Here is a 17,304-nt window from a genome sequence, read left to right as displayed (position 1 = left end):
AAAAGAGGGGGCAGAGGCACATAGAGAAGGGGAACAATGTTTGAATGAAATCGTGAATCGAAACCAAACCGTGATTTCGGACAGAAATCGCTCAATGCAATTTTTTCCTAAAATCGTTCAGGCATAATCTGCAGCACTGAAAGCCTCTCATCCAACACAGAATCAAAATCAATCCAGTAGCAGCAACTCTCTGTAGGCCGTGTCCTCTTCCACACCTGCAGTACACCTCAATGGCAATATCCGCTTCAATTTATTAAAAGCAACTTCCAGGTGTATTGATGACGACAGGAGGAACCACTCGGGCCAAGAGCAGGCACACCTGTGTGAAAGTCTCATTGTGCGTGGAAGGCAATGATTTCTACCAGGTCATTAATGGACTCTGGATGTGAGCAACGTTGGTTTACCTTGAAAGTTGCTTGTAACCCTTTCCAATCCGATGCCAGACTATGTCAAGACATTGGCATTTTCCTCAACAGGACCAATGTCAGGCATAGAATAATATAGGAAAACTGGCTGCAGATAGATGGCGTTCTTGTTGGATAAAATCAGGCACAGCGTCAACCCCATAAGATCAAAGTGTTGGACTAAGTCTGACACTTTGATAATCGCCATCCCTATCCTCTATGGCTGCGCAATACAAATATAACCTAGGCGCATTTGGGCTGATTGCTAGAAGGGCCGCTGCCAAATCCATTCTGGCACAGCGTCACCCTATGTGAATCAAAGTATCGGAGAAAATCAAACACTTTGATCCTCTCCAGCACCACGTAACAATGAAGTTACACTGGTAAGCGTGCAAGAAGGGGCGGAGCTTCTGCACAAGCTGGTACTGACCGTTGATGACGGGTCACCTCCTCGCTCTAGTGTGAGAAGGTCCAGACCCTCCGGGTTACAGAGAATTGCCACTACTTGATTGATTTTTGATTCTGTGTTGTTGGATGACATTGTATGAATGATTCTTTCAAATTCAAGAAGCAGATTTAGGAAATCAGTAGAACTCCCAATAACGGTGTTAAGATATGGAAAAGTTGGCCAAATACCTCTGAAGCCATAGTTTTCTTCATTGGGGACAGACTGAAGCCTTGTGCACACGGCAGGTGCTTCTAAGTCGAGAACACCACTGCGTGTAGAGTGGCCTTGAGGCATCAGTTTATGTGTGTGTGTACCTTGTTGATCCTTTAACATAGTCCTTTTAGTCCCTTCCTCAGAGGGTGCAACAAAACTAATTCAGGGTTAAAACCCTCTGAAGGAGCCCATACACAATGACATTTTCCAAGCAGCTTTGGTCACTGCAATTGAATCTGCCAAAGATTGGTGCCCCAACATGGAAGTCGGATCATAATTCCAATACATTTCCGGTTGCAGTTCCAGATTGCGTGCCTTTCCCGGTTGCATTTTGGTTAGGAGCGATATACACTACTTTGCTCTGCCTTCTCAGCATATGAAACCCCTCAGTGTGCGTTCCATGAATTAAAACACACAGACGACAAACGGATTAAGGTAATTACTGTATGTGGGATCCATATTGACTGGGGTAAGAACTCATATTCGGTGCCCACCACCTGTCTCTTTGATCCCCTGAGGACGCCAGGAGGCAAAATGAGTTGGGAAGGAGACCGGCAGCACCATTCTTTTTACTTTGTGGGATAATTGCAGAGAACATTTTACTTCCTGGGGTTCCCTAGACTATAGGGCCCTATATGTGACATTTGTATTATTGCTTATATTTTAAAGAGGGAAGCTTCATATTAACCCATTGAAGCTCCAGGACGTTAAAATAAGTCTCTGCACTCTCTTCCCTACAAAATCCTAGATAACACTGTTTTGTTATCTCTGAACTGATAAAAATGCTATACAGCTGTAACAGAATGAAAGAAAAGCACTCTCCTTCCCCTAGGGAATTCAATGGCAAGCCTAATGAATTAACAAGTGGAAAAATAAACATTTAGGAGCAGACAAATGTAACTATTAGGTAGTGTATACAATGTGTTACTAATACATTGTCAAAACAAAAGAACTGTTTAAGGGCCTTTTTCCACTAGCCTGCGATTTGCGATTTGCTTCTGATCGCAAATCGCAAGGTACATTAAACTAATGGAAACTGCAGCCGCAATTTCCATTAGTGCGATCCGATTGCGATGCGATTTTGGTCAAAGCGCAATCGTCGTCCTGCCGCGTTTTGTATGCGATTGAGCTGGACTATAATGAATATAGTAGCTCAATCGCAATCGCAATCGCATGGTGGAAATTGAAATGCGATTGCGATTGGAATCGCGATCGCAATCGCGATCGCTTTTCATAGTGGAAAAGGGCCCTTAGGCTGGTTTCACAGTGGGACGTTACAGGCGCACGTTAGAGCAGCCTGTAACGCAGCCCACCGCACAGTAATGAAAAATCAATGGGGCTGTTCACAGTGCGGACGTTGCGTTACATTGTAACGCTGCGTCACAAGACAACGTACTGCATGCAGTACTTTGGACGCGGCTGAGCCGCGTTAGACTGCTTGCACATGCTCAGTAATGTGGGGGAGGAGCGGAGAGCGGCCAGGCACATGGCTAATTAATATGCACTGCACGTTATGACGTGCAGTGTTTACTTCCTGGAGCAGCCGCTCTGTGCGGCGATTGGCCGCGGGACCACGTGATGCCGCATGCGCACAAGAGTGCGCATCACGGCATCACTGACGCCAGAGTGAGCTGCACAACGCGGCTCACTCTGACGTCCAGATCCAGCACCACCAGGCGTTCCGTTAGGGGGATGTTATGCGACCTTAACGCCCCCTCTAACGCAACGTCCTGGTGTGAAATTAGCCTTAATAAACAGGAGATATAGACAAATAAAATGTGAGTGTTTAATGTACAATAGGACTGTTTACATTAAAGCTATAATGTATGAAAGTGAATAAACTATCTATTTTGTTTCACTTTTTCCCTATTTTCATTTTAAAATGCATAGAAAATAAGGTACCTACTGAAAACAACTATCAGCCACAAAAAGCCTAATTTGTCCTGAACAAAACAATATATAGATCATTTAGTGGTGATAGTTATTGATAAAGTTATTGCCAAAGTAATCAGATCTGAGCTGAATTGTGAAAATGACCAGGGACGCGAAGTGGTTAAACTGTTTACACTTAAGAGTGTGTTTGTATATACTTATCTGCTATGGGGACACTGGCCACCTTGAATATAATGATGGGAGGTTTTAATTCGTTTGAAGACCTGCTTGTTTGTGACCTGGTTATGAGCAGATTTGTCATTTGGAAACGCTGGGATTCCAATACAGAACGCTCTCTAGTCTCATCATATAGGCTACTCTGGGCTGGTAAAGCCTCCAATTTACTTGTTGGTGATCAGTCACAGAAGCAGTTTTTTACACCGGGGGCTGAATGGTTTCTATCTACGGATTAATTTTTATGAACCTATGTAGCACTGATTTTTCTGTTACAGATCAGACAGGAATGTAAATTTGATGTCAAAAAGGGGGCAAGGCGAGGGGGCAGTGGTATCTATGCCCATGGCCTAGAGCCTGTGACAGGTCCTCCTCCAGCGAATACTACTTCCCCATTGCCCCTGCAGAGTATCGGTAGTAGACCGCGCTCACCTGTCAGCTGATGTGCTCCCTCCTATGCCCTTCAGTCTCCCTGGGCCCATTCTCTGTGCTCCGGTGGCATGGTAACACTGCCAGGTCATGGAATACGAGCATCAGGAGAAGACAGAAGCATGCAGGACGGAGCGTGTTGGCTGGACAGGTGAGTGAGTTCGCTAATACTCTGCAGGGATCCCGGGGGGGGGGGGGGGGGGGCAACACAGCTTTGGGGAGACCTGTGGTGCCCCGGCATAGACTCTGGGTGAGCGGTGGTAGCATAGATTTTGAATACATTTATAATGAAATCTATTAAAAATTCAATGTACAGTGTGTGATAGCATTAGATCCATAGCTGATCAGATGTCGATCAGAGAGGCAGCTATATTTTAGGCACATCAGGTGACAATCTGCCAGTGTATGGCAGGCTTAATATACGTCTGAATGCCAAGTTATGTGATGTACATTTGCCCTACAGTTCTGTTTTGTATTTTGAAACCCATCATAATGCACTGCCTACCATTGGCTATGCTGGATGTCATCAATTAAACAAACCTTCATGGATGAGCTCCCCCCTAGGTCAGGCATGCCCAAAGTCTGGCCCGAGGGCCAAATGCGGCCTGTCGAGCCATTTCTGGCGGCCCCCAATGCTCTCTACCATTGTTAATACCATGTGTCCTGTAGGCCATAGCTGCAGTGCCACATCCAGAGGCTAACAGCAGTAGCAGCCTCTGATTAGCATCTGCCACTAACCTAACTGCACATGGTATAGTTTTATTTGACAAAAAAAAAAAAAAAAAATCACAGACAGTGTATCCAATGGCAATCAGCAAAAAAGTGTGTTTGATTTCTCTAATTTGGCCCTATATCACTCAGTAATGGCGATATGGCTCTTAGCCTAAAACATTTCAACACCCATCTTATTCTTGATAAGGGCAAGGCACATTAGTAAGTGTCAGAATGCGTTTATTGTTGGGCCACATGGCATTATGCGCTTCTGTGGGTGAAATTAGAGTTGGTTGAACAAAAAACAAAATATGTAAATACAGTTTCTTTTTCTTATCCTATGGAAGACAAAAAAAAAAAGTTTTCTTTCTTAAAACTGAAAGAATTTGTGATAATTCAGGTTGGAGTGAGCTCCGAGATGTCTCCCAGTGCATCACTGCTGAATATATGCAAATCAAACATTGTTACCCTTAGAAGCTAAACACACCTCCAGAACCGCTGGAATCCAATTTATCCTCAAACTACTACACAATGTATTGAAGAATTTGACTTCCAAGGAAAATTATTTTTGTTTTGTTTTTACTTATTAGTCAAAACTGGACTACAACAAATATTTCTACCACATTCTATTCACATTTACTTTCAGAAATGGCAAGATCTGGGCATCTTCGTACTAGACATGCATAATACTGTAGAGTAAAATCTTAATATAGTAAACGGATACGGTAAACCTCTGGCACTCCCCAGGTCCCAACCATGCGCCTGTATGAATATACAATGTATGACCAATGCTGAAACAGTAAACTACTTGGCCAGGTCCCTTTAAGTTTACCATAACAGGGTTTTACTATACAACGAACAGGATGGACAAGTCGTATTCAGTTATTTGATTTCATCTAACTCCCAAAGCATAAAAAATTTGTCAGAAAGTTGGAAAAGTTCAGGGCAGTGGAGTCAGTAAAAAAAAAAAATCATCCAACTCAGATTCCTCAGTTTATGAAACATCCAACTCCGACTCCAGGTACCCAAAATGGCTCAGACTCCTTAGTCTCATGCTGGGTACACACTATGAGATTTTCTGGTCAATTTACTGTCAGATCGATTATTTCCAACATGTCCGATTTGCTTTTCGATCGATTTCCGAGCAGTTTCCGATCAATTTCCGTGCACTTAACCTCCCTGGCGGTTTATTTTTTCTGCAAAAATTGCAGAAATCCAATTTTTTTTTTTTTTTTTTTATGTTTCATGTAAAGCTACCAGAGTAGTAGCTACATGAAACTCCACTAGAGGGCGCATGTGTCCCTCTAGTTTGATCGTCGCCGGCAACAATAGCAAACAGGGGAACGCGTATATAACGCGCTCCCCTGTTTGGCTTCTCCTGTCGCCATGGCGGCGATTGGAATGACGTCATGGACGTCAGCCGACGTCCTGACATCAGACGCATCCGATCCAGCCCATATCGCTGCCCGGAACTCATTGGTCCGGGCAGCGCAGGGCTCTGGCGGGGGCCCTCTTCCACCGCTGCGTGCGATCGCCGCAGAGCGCGTACAGCACTTTAAATGGTGAAAATCGCCCCACTAGGGGCCGAGATCTCCTCCTGCGCGGAGCTCAGGCTTACCGCCAGGGAGGTTAAATAGGAAATCGATCGGAAACTGCTCGGAAAACGATCGGAAAGCAAATCGAACATGTTGGAAATAATCAATCTGACAGTAAATCGACCAGAAAATCTCATAGTGTGTACCCAGCATCACACTTACCAGGGCTATGGATTTCATACAAAAATCATCCGACTCAGTTTATGAAACAACCAGGGGTGTAGCTAGAATTCATGGGGCCAAATTGCTAAATTTTGATTGCCCCGCCCCCCAGAAAAAATGATAAAGGTTTGTGTCCCAGGTAGCCCCCCCCCCCCCCCCAAGTATAGTGAGCAAGAGATACACCACACCCCACGGTATAGGTAGTCCCCCAAATACCCCATGCTCCTGACCCTGGGTGGTTGGCCAATCAAACTTGAATGTGCGTGCTAGGCTTAAAAGCTGCAGTCAGATATCAACTAATCATATCAAACTAGAATAATCACCTAAACTAGTATATACCACCTAGGTAAGATAGATAGCAGGAATCCAGTGCATGGAGCGTGTGCAAAGAGGACTTCCTACAGTATAATGCACTTTGGCACAGAAAAGTATTGTATGCATAAAGAGAAAACTGCATAATAAGAGCAAAGTGCCAAATGCATAAGGAGAAAACTGTGCAAACTACAGCAAGAAAAAGTGCATATGAGCAATTTATCAGAGACCAAGGAGCAAAACAATCACAAGACTGTGCGCTGAGTGGGCTCACTCAGAGGTGCAACAGTTCATCGTGAATAAAAAGGTACCCAGAAGGGATCCAGCAATAAGCAATAAGGGCTTGTACACCTTTGTTTAAGCGTCAGCGATTTTCAAAAATCGCCCCAAAAGCACTTGTGCAATGATTCCCTATGAGAGAGTTCACATGTGAGCGATTCATTTTCAATCCGCTCAGCAAAGCGCTGCCTCTACTATTTTCTGAGCATTTTTGCTCAACGGAAGGTATAGTGAGATCACAAAGCGCTTCAAAAAGCGGTTTGAATAGCGATTTCCCCCGCGCTTTCATAAATAAATACATTGTATTTATTAATTTCCGAGTGAAAAAGTTCATTTCCTGACCGACGCCAGGAAGTGAAAAAATTAATTGCTCTGCAAAAACGCTTAGAAAAGCGCTTTTCTAAGTGCAAAGAACAGGGAAAAGCAAAGGAAAAACTCTTCATAAATTGCTCAGCGCTTGCGATAGTGCTGGCGATTTATGAGGTGTACAAGCCCTTAGTGCAGCACTGGAGAGCTGAAAAAAACAGCAGTGAATGAACAAAAATAAATGGTCAGCAGTGAAAGGGTGAATAACTGCCACAGAGACAGGGAGATCAAAGACCAAAAACTGCCAGAGATCTCAGTGATTCAGATGGAGCAGAGAAATGCAAAAAGTGAAACTTACTGAAAAGACAGGGCACAGCCATTCAGTCACGGTGGATCCTCACAGCACACTTCAGCTGCAGCAGCCACTCCTCCCTGGCTAGAACTACAGATTAATTGTCAGCTAGGCCAGGGCGGTAATCACACACTGGAGGAAAAATAGTTCCCATCTCACCTGCCTACGGCTCTTAGCGACCTGGGAAAAGGTTTGTAGATGCATCTGCATGTTGGGAGGCAGGGCCCAGGAGAGAGCAGTTATTATACATCTAAAATTTGCAATTTTTTGCAGTCAGCCCTGGGCATCCCCCTCCTGGCATAGGGCAGCCAGGCCCATAGCCAATGCTATGGTTGCTATGGCTATCCCTACGCCACTGGAAACGACCGACTACAAGTACCCAAAACTGCTCCGACTCAGACTCCACAGCCCTACTTTTTACAGAAGTTTTTACATCGGTTCTTTAACCTCCCTGGCAGTAAGCCCGTGCTGAGCACGGGCTATGCCGCCGGGAGGCACCGCTCAGGCCCCACTGGGCCGATTTGCATAATTTTTTTTTTTGCTGCACGCAGCTAGCACTTTGCTAGCTGCGTGCAGTGCCCGATCGCCGCCGCTACCCGCCGATCCGCCGCTAACCGTCGCGCCGCAGCCCCCCCCCCCCCCCCGGACCCCGTGCGCTGCCTGGCCAATCAGTGCCAGGCAGCGCTGTGGGGTGGATCGGAGTCCCCCTTGACGTCACGACGTCGATGACGTCATCCCGCCCCGTCGCCATGGCGACGGGGGAAGCCCTCCAGGAGATCCCGTTCTTTGAGCCGGAGGCGATCGGAGGGGCTGGGGGGATGTCTCGCTACATGACAAAAAAAAAAAAAAATAAAAAAAACGCATTTGCTGCCCCTTGGCGGATTTTTGCAAAACGCCAGGAGGGTTAAAGCTCTGTGGAAAGACGACACTACATGAGGCTTCTATACCCAGAAATATTTAGCCAAGTGACAACTTACCTTCATTTTTTTCTTTCTCTGTGAACTTGAAGGACTGAGAAGCTCCTTCTTATGAGGCCGCTTCTCATAGTCTTTAGTTTCCTCGAGCCTCCTTTTCTTGGCGGAGCTTTTGGATGACCTGGATTGCTGCGAGTTGTCCTTCAGAGGCGTGTGACTGCTAGACTTGGAAATAGAGGCCTGTGAGAGTATCATTAGCGTGTGGGCAGCCATGTTCACACTGTTCTCACTACCAGCTTCGCTGGCTGGACTGCATGTGGGCAGGTCTGGAGTAGTAGGTGGCATCATAGGTTTGAGCATGCCTCCATCTTCATTGTAAAGCCTACTAACTGGAGTCCGTAAGTGATCAGAATGGTTATCCATTACCTTCTCCTCCATCCCTGATCCTGGTGTCCGTGGCAATGGGAGATCTCCCACTGAACGTGGCTTTGAGGTTGGACTCTGGAAATGCATATCCTGCAGCAGCTGACTTGCTTGTTTTGCTAGAGGACTGGTTGAGCAGACCCTCTCGGAGGAGATTTTTTGCGGTGTCCTCCTAAGGATGTTCGGTAGTGGGGTTTGTCTTTTAACAGTTTCTTGTGGCTGTTTGACAGTTTTCTCCACTCGTACATTTTCCTGGCTAGTTATTTTTTTGTCTGTCTGTCCTGTTCCATGTCTCTCTGCTCCCTTCCGCAACACGTTCTCCTTGTTACCAGGGGACCCACCACTTGAACTTGTAGACCTCTTTTCTCCTGGCTGATCTTTTGTAGGTGCAATGATGTCCCCTTTGGAATTCTTCTCCAATGAAGAAGTTGAGCTTTCCGTTTTTCCTGTATCTTTGGAAACATTTATTTCTGTTGATCCGGCCTCTGAGGGAGCTTCCATGATTTTTATCGGGTCATTCTTGTTCTTTTGGCCTTTTGATGAAGATGGAGAGACCGATGTGCGAGAAGTTCCATCAAAGCAAAGCACTCTTCTGTGAGCTTCTCCTGACTTTGACGCCAAATTGGCAGTCTCTGGCAAGGACCTATCATCAGGCTTCTTCTGGGTCTCAGAGGTAGGATTCTTTCCATCGCTTTCTCTGTTAATAAAAATAAAGCATAGCCACTTTGAGAAATTCAGTCTAGTAAACATACGATTGGAAATACTCAAAAACACTGACCTTGGCATGGAAGCAGTTGATCGGTTTGTAGAATCAGCTGCCAGGTTGGACAAGGATTTACCTGGAAGAAGACAATTAGAGATTATCAGGATAAAATGAGTAAGAGAAACGTATGCACTCTGTGCCAAGTACGTATTTCTGAAACAAAGGGCAAACCTAAAAATGAGGTTGTCAGCCTAAGGTCTCAATTCTGGTAGCTATGTGAGGTAAATATTTTTTTGTAGGTAAAATACCTCATGCGGTATTTTCCTCTTTTTTAAGCAATTCTGAAAGATTTTTCTGCATTTACAAACATGCAGTAAATGCATAAAGTGAAATAAACCATGCGGTATTTCAGCGGTAAGCATGCAGTAAATAAATAATAGTAGTTTTTAATTGTCTTCCATAAGTTAGTAGTCTTTGGAAAACATTTTTGAGGTAGGAAGGTGTACTCAAGCAGCCTATGAAAAGAATATTTATAGGCATCCCCTATAAAAAAATCCAGTTAAAAATGGAGTTTTGTTTCTACCATTCTTCTTTATTACACTGCCCGAATAGGAACTCCACTAAAAGCTGCAAACTGCATACAAATTGACCGCCAGATACAGGCAGGTCTTGAAGGGACTCTGAGCAGTGGCCGAATTTAAAAGAATACACTTACCTGGGGCTTCTTCCAGCTCACTGTAGGCGGCGCGGCCCCCCGGCGTCCTCTCCTTCAGCCTCCGCCGGCCCCCGTTACCGGCGTCACCCGGGCCGCCTCTTCCTGGTTAATGAAGTAATGAGTTATCACACCGGCCGGCGTGATAGGTCTGCGCATGCGCGGAAAACCCGCGCATGCGCAGACTTGTCACGCCTGCCGCCGTGATGACGCGAAGCCCGGGTGTCGCTGGTAATGGGGCCCAGTGGAGGCTGAAGGAGAGGAGCCAGGAGGATGCCGGGGGACCTCACCGCCTACAGTGAGCTGGAAGAAGCTCCAGGTAAGTGTATTCTTTTAAATTAGGCCACTGCTCAGAGTCCCTTTAAAATAATCTGTAATTATGTGGCAATCTAATTTTAAAATCAATGCAAATTACCGCATAATTTACAGCATGAGGTAATTCATGACTAAAATTTACCGCATGAGGTAAAACATGACTAAAACCTACCAGAATTGCTAAATGTCATTGCCTCATGAGGTAAATTACTGTACATGAGGTAATTTGTTTGAAAACCCTACCAGAATTGAGGCCTTTATGTTGATTGACAGTTTTCTGTAGAAGTTATCTCTTTCCTCCCATCATTCAGCTGACAGTAATAGATGTCAAGGTGTTAATATTGAGGTGGTTAATATTGGGTGTTGGGAAGGTTTTTTCTTTCCTTTCTAGCAAACAACATTAAATTCCTCGATTCTTCTCAGCCACCCACACTGATGAAACACTTCTTCCTAAAGCGTAACCATAAATATTATGGGCCAATATTATGGGAAAATTTTTCTTCAATTTAAAATACCTTTTCCGCACTTTGCAATGGAAAAAGTACCAAAAAAATAGGTGAAAAAGTACTATAAAAAATATTTTGATCATTTGTTTGCTTGCTGGTTTTTTAAAGGGCATGTTATTGATGATTCTGAAAATATCACCTTGGAGAAAGCTTAGGAGAAAAAGTGAATTGCATATGGCCCTAGGACTACTAAGACATGCACGCGTGTACACGTACGTATGTACGCACGCACGCACACACACACTTTTAGCGATGACCCAAAAATTATATTTGCCTTCCACCTTCGTGCCAAACTCAAGCATTTGTAATCCTGATGCCCAAATGGTACTCCCTAAAACCAGGGAAACAAAATTAAAAATTCTAGAAGTGGCCGACTGTCTAATGCCAGGAGTAGCGATGATTAATAAGAGGTCAATGATTTGGAGTTGGTGAAGGGTTATGTACTTTTCTTATGCAAACAAATGCAGCTTGAAAATGGACAAATCGAAGCAAAGTTGGGATTTGATTGGACTGTTTTCAAGCTGCAAATATTTGCATCTAAAATTTGCATAGCCCTGCATCAACACAGAATTGTTTACATCTTATTCACCATCTGAGATACAAAAGCGACATGAATGTCTTATTGATTGATTTATAAGAGATTACTGTTCTCGGTATTTACAGGTCCTTTTTAAAAAATTAGCATATTGTGATAAAGTTTATTATTTTCTGTAATGTACTGATAAACATTAGACTTTCATATATTTTAGATTCATTACACACAACTGAAGTAGTTCAAGCCTTTTATTGTTTTAATATTGATGATTTTGGCATACAGCTCATGAAAACCCCAAATTCCTATCTAAAAAAATTAGCATATTTCATCCGACCAATAAAAGAAAAGTGTTTAAAAAACAAAAAAAAGTCAACCTTCAAATAATTATGTTCAGTTATGCACTCAATACTTGGTCGGGAATCCTTTTGCAGAAATGACTGCTTCAATGCAGCGTGGCATGGAGGCAATCAGCCTTTGGCACTGCTCAGGTGTTATGGAGGTCCAGGATGCTTCGATAGTGGCCTTAAGCTCATCCAGAGTGTTGGGTCTTGCGTCTCTCAACTTTCTCTTCGCAATATCCCACAGATTCTCTATGGGGTTCAGGTCAGGAAAGTTGGCAGGCCAATTGAGCACAGTAATACCATGGTCAGTAAACCATTTACCAATGGTTTTGGCACTGTGAGCAGGTTCCAGGTCATGCTGAAAAATGAAATCCTCTCCATAAAGCTTTTCAGCAGATGGAACCATGAAGTGCTCCAAAATCTCCTGATAGCTAGCTGTATTGACCCTGCCCTTGAAAAACACAGTGGACCAACACCAGCAGCTGACATGGCACCCCAGACCATCACTGACTGTGGGTACTTGACACTGGACTTCAGGCATTTTGGCATTTCCCTCTCCCCAGTCTTCACCCAGACTCTGGCACCTTGATTTCCGAATGACATGCAAAAGTTGCTTTCATCCGAAAAAAGTACTTTGGACCACTGAGCAACAGTCCAGTGCTGCTTCTCTGTAGCCCAGGTCAGGCGCTTCTGCCGCTGTTTCTGCACCTGTAGCCCATTTCCCGCACACGCCTGTACACGGTGGCTCTGGATGTTTCTACTCCAGACTCAGTCCACTGCTTCCGTAGGTCCCCCAAGGTCTGGAATCGGTCCTTCTCCACAATCTTCCTCAGGGTCCGGTCACCTCTTCTCGTTGTGCAGCGTTTTCTGCCACACACTTTCCTTCCCACAGATTTCCCACTGAGGTGCCTTGATACAGCACTCTGGGAACAGCCTATTCATTCAGAAATGTCTTTCTGTGTCTTACCCTCTGGCTTGAGGGTGTCAATGATGGCCTTCAGGTCGGCAGTCTTACCCATGATTGCGGTTTTGAGTAATGAACCAGGCTGGGGGGTTTTAAAAGCCTCAGGACTCTGTTGCAGGTGTTTAGAGTTAATTAGTTGATTCAGATGATTAGGTTAATAGCTCGTTTAGAGAACCTTTTCATGATATGCTAATTTTTTGAGATAGGAGTTTTGGGTTTTCAGGAGCTGTATGCCAAAATCATCAATATTAAAACAATAAAAGGCTTTCAACTACTTCAGTTGTGTGTAATGAATCTTAAGCCGCATCTACACGCGTAGATGCGGCGGCGATGTGGCTTATCAATCGAGCCGCTGATGCGGCTTGATTGATAAGATCCGACAGGACGGATCTCCCCACCGCCGATTCCCTGCTCGATCCCCGCGAGGGGACAATGGCAGGGAATTGAGCGGAAGATAAGCGGCGCCGGCGGGGACGAGTGGGAAATCGAATCCGGGGGACGCGGCGAGCACGCGGAAGAGGCGATCCGGCGGCTAATCGAGCCGCCTGATCGCAGCCTCATCTACCTGTGTAGATGAGGCTTAAAACATATGAAAGGCTAATGTTTATCAGTACATTACAAAAAATAATGAACTTTATCACAATATGCTAATTTTTTTAACATGATCTGTATGTTAACTTCTTTTAGTATTGGATGTTCTATGATAGTTCATTACAATACTGGCAGTTATAATTCAAAATAACACATTTGTTCATTCTCATATGAGATATTTCTAACCATAACATTTTCATGAAAGACTGACCATGAGAGTGTTTTCACATTAGCAACAATAGTCAGACGTGTTCTGTGACGCTTCTAAAGCACGTTGTGATCACGCAGTCATGTGTCTGCACAGGCGCACTAATACAAGCACATGGTGATCACGCGCCCTTATCTGCACAGGTGCATGGATGAAACATGTTCTACGCCTGCGCAGACATTGAATTCTGTCTATATAAGGCCTCTTGCACACTGCAAGCAATTCAGATTCAGATTCCGCTTTTTAATCAGTTTTTACCTCCGATTCAGATTCAGATTTGCAGTGTGCAAGAGGCCCAAAGGAGGGAAAATACTTTGGAGTTGGGACTCTCGAAGGACAAGCAGACATGCCGTCGCCAGGTATTTCCCCTCCGAGGTTGCTGAGGTCCCCCGATCTTCTCTGGGTGATGCTGCAATACTTCGTAAGAAATAATATTGATGCTCACTAATTACTCAAATGCAATGTAACTATGATTCTGCAAGCCTAGATCATTATTATAACAGGATTGTAGCTCAATAAATAGCACTATTGAACCTTTCCTCATGTTTTGCTGCAATTCGTTTTACCCACTACGGTGGTGAGCGAAGTTAGAGGGTTTAAAAACCCTTCCCGTGGGGCAAAACACCATCCCTAATCTAGAGTGACCCTAGCAGCTGAAAACACTGGCTGTATGGTACCACCAAAAGTCAGCCAAGGTGCTGGCAACAAGCCAAGCCATTGCTTGTCCTGGAAGGAGTTTTGGGAATGTGCAGAAGCAATGTGACAAGCATTCTGGCATCTGCATATAAATACTGTATATACTCAAGTATAAGAAATTTAGGTCTGATTCACTTCATAAAAGTATAGGGGTCGACTTATACATGAGTCACAGGCAACACTGAGCATACTAAGTAATGTGTGTACTAATAGTGACATTTCCATTTGCAGCAATGTACCCAGTGGTAAGTGATACTCTGAGGAAATGAAATGCCAAGAAAACACAGGTCTGAAAGTCCTGGCCACAACAACTAACAAGGAAAGGGGCAGAAGGGCAATACTGGGCTGCATAAAAGGGAGTGAATAATTGCTGCACTTGGGGGCCTGGAGGAGGTATTGGCTGCACTTAAATGACTGCACTGGATACAGTATTGCAGCCATTAACCCCTCCTGTCCCTTAACCAGCTGAGCGGTCTGGACGAGCTCAGCTCGTCCAACACCGCCAGCGGCTGCCGCTCAGGCCCTGCTGGGCCGATTTTAATGAAATAAAAAGCAGCACACGCAGCCGGCACTTTGCCAGCCGCGTGTGCTGCCTGATCGCCGCCGCTCTGCGGCGATTCGCCGCGAGCAGCGGCGAAAGAGGGTCCCCCCAGCCGCCTGAGCCCAGCGTAGCCGGAACAAAAAGTTCCGGCCAGCGCTAAGGGCTGGATCGGAGGCGGCTGACGTCACGACGTCGGCTGACGTCGATGACGTCACTCCGCTCGTCGCTATGGCGACGATATAAGCAAAACAAGGAAGGCCGCTCATTGCGGCCTTCCTTGTTTATTCTGGGCGCCGGAGGCGATCGGAAGATCGCCTCCGGAGCGCCCTCTAGTGGGCTTTCATGCAGCCAACTTTCAGTTGGCTGCATGAAATAGTTTTTTTTTTATTTAAAAAAAACCCTCCCGCAGCCACCCTGGCGATTTAATCAGAACGCCAGGGTGGTTAAAGCGGAATATAACCCTGCATTTCAACTTTGCTCTAAAACATTATTTACAGCATATTATATGCAACCAGCATTTTTTTTTTTTTTACTAGACCAGCATTGGAAGGGTTACACACAGAGCTTTAAAGTTCCTGGAGAGAACTGCTCCCCACAGCCGAAGTTTAGATAGATACATTTAAGCAACACAAAATGTAACAAGTGAGGAATGTTACACACTCTTTGGCTGTCCTCCAACTCCTGCACAGTCAGAGAGAGTGAGTCACATTCCACAGTTGTTACATTTTGTTTTGCTTAAATGTATCTATCTAGACTTCGGATGCATCTGCATTTCTCTCCAGGAACTTTAACCACCCTGGCGTTCTGATAAGATCGCCAGGGAGGCTGCGGGAGGGTTTTTTTTAAATAAAAAAAAAACTATTTCATGCAGCCAACTGAAAGTTGGCTGCATGAAAGCCCACTAGAGGGCGCTCCGGAGGCGTTCTTCCGATCGCCTTCGGCGCCCATAATAAACAAGGAAGGCCGCAATGAGCGGCCTTCCTTGTTTTGCTTACACCGTCGCCATAGCGACGAGCGGAGTGACGTCATGGACGTCAGCCGACGTCCTGACGTCAGCCGCCTCCGATCCAGCCCTTAGCGCTGGCCGGAACTATTTGTTCCGGCTGCGCAGGGCTCAGGCGGCTGGGGGGACCCTCTTTCGCCGCTGCTCGCGGCGGATCGCCGCAGAGCGGCGGCGATCGGGCAGCACACGCGGCTGGCAAAGTGCCGGCTGCGTGTGCTGCTCTTTATTTGGTGCAAATCGGCACAGCAGGGCCTGAGCGGCAGCCTCCGGCGGTAATGGACGAGCTGAGCTCGTCCATACCGCCAGGATGGTTAAAGCCCTGTGTGTAACCCTTCCAATGCTGGTCTAGTAAAAAAAAAAAAAATGCTGGTTGCATATAATATGCTGTAAGGGCTGGTGCACACCGAGCGGCTTTTTGGGCGTTTTCAGATCCGCTTGCGGCTGCGGATCTGCTTGGTCAATGTATCTCAATGGGGTGGTGCACACCAGAGCGGCAGGCGTTTTGCAGAAACGAAAAATGCCTGGGTGAGGCATTTTTTGGATTTCGGATGCGTTTCTGCCTCAATGTTAAGTATAGGAAAAACGCAAACCGCTCTGAAAAACGCCTGTTCAGAGCGGTTTTGCAGGCGTTTTTGTTACAGAAGCTGTTCAGTAACAGCTTTACTGTAACAATATATGAAATCTACTATACTGAAAACCGCAGCAGCAATCCGCAAAACGCTAGCAAAACGCCTCATAAAAATAAAAAAAAGCGTTTAAAAATCTGCAAGCATTTTGCGGATCTGCTAGCGGGTTTTGGTGTGCACCAGCCCTAAATAATGTTTTAGAGCAAAGTTGAAATGCAGGGTTATATTCCGCTTTAAGGGACAGGAGGGGTTAATGGCTGCAATACTGTATGCAGTGCAGTCATTAACCCCTCCTGAGCCCCAACTGCAGCCATTAACTTTGCTCGTAGACTTATACTCAAGTCAATAAAAAATTCCAGATTAAGAGGTTTGAATATTGGAGCTGACTTATACACCAGGTTGACTTGTATTCCAGTATATACGGTACTCATCTGTTAAGGTGGTCATACATCAGGCGACTTGGAGGCCGATTGACCATCCATTGGATAAAAATCGGTGCCACCAAGTGCATGCCAGATCGGCGTTGCAACCAATTTTGCGGCAAAATGAATCAGTTGCACATGCTGCAGGATGTAGGGCCGACTAGCTCGATCGGGTGTGTACGGCGGTAATGGCGAGCAATATCGGAACGAGCGAAGAACGTGACGAAATCCCAACGCCGTTTCCCCACCGCATCAATGTACACGTGTGCGCTTATACATTACTTGTCCTGTGTCGCAGTGCCCACCCGTTGGCCGAATCCGCAGCTTCTCCATTAGCTCCGACATCACGCTGACGGCGTGTAGGTGGCTAATGGAAGAGCGGCGGGTTCAGAAGACGGACGGGCACTGCAACACAGGACAGGTAATGTATTAACGCACACATGCACATTTACACACTGAGGAACAGCGGCGAGGCGGCGCATGCGGT

At 45.5% G+C, this 17,304-nt stretch overlaps 1 protein-coding gene across 1 annotated transcript in view; it reads right to left on the bottom strand.

The window, feature by feature from the left end:
• Window positions 1-17,304, bottom strand: part of NPAT (nuclear protein, coactivator of histone transcription) — a 56,504-nt gene that overhangs the window by 4,057 nt on the left and 35,143 nt on the right. The window contains exons 16-17 of the mRNA XM_068266891.1: window positions 9,433-9,493; window positions 8,295-9,351 (exon numbers count right to left, since the gene is read on the bottom strand). Of these exons, the coding sequence (XP_068122992.1) occupies window positions 8,295-9,351; window positions 9,433-9,493 (1,118 nt within the window). The remainder of the gene's footprint in view (window positions 1-8,294; window positions 9,352-9,432; window positions 9,494-17,304) is intronic.

The sequence above is a fragment of the Hyperolius riggenbachi genome, chromosome 2 (assembly GCF_040937935.1).
Source record: "Hyperolius riggenbachi isolate aHypRig1 chromosome 2, aHypRig1.pri, whole genome shotgun sequence".
Lineage (NCBI taxonomy): Eukaryota > Metazoa > Chordata > Amphibia > Anura > Hyperoliidae > Hyperolius > Hyperolius riggenbachi.
This window is presented reverse-complemented; position numbering and strand designations above follow the sequence as displayed.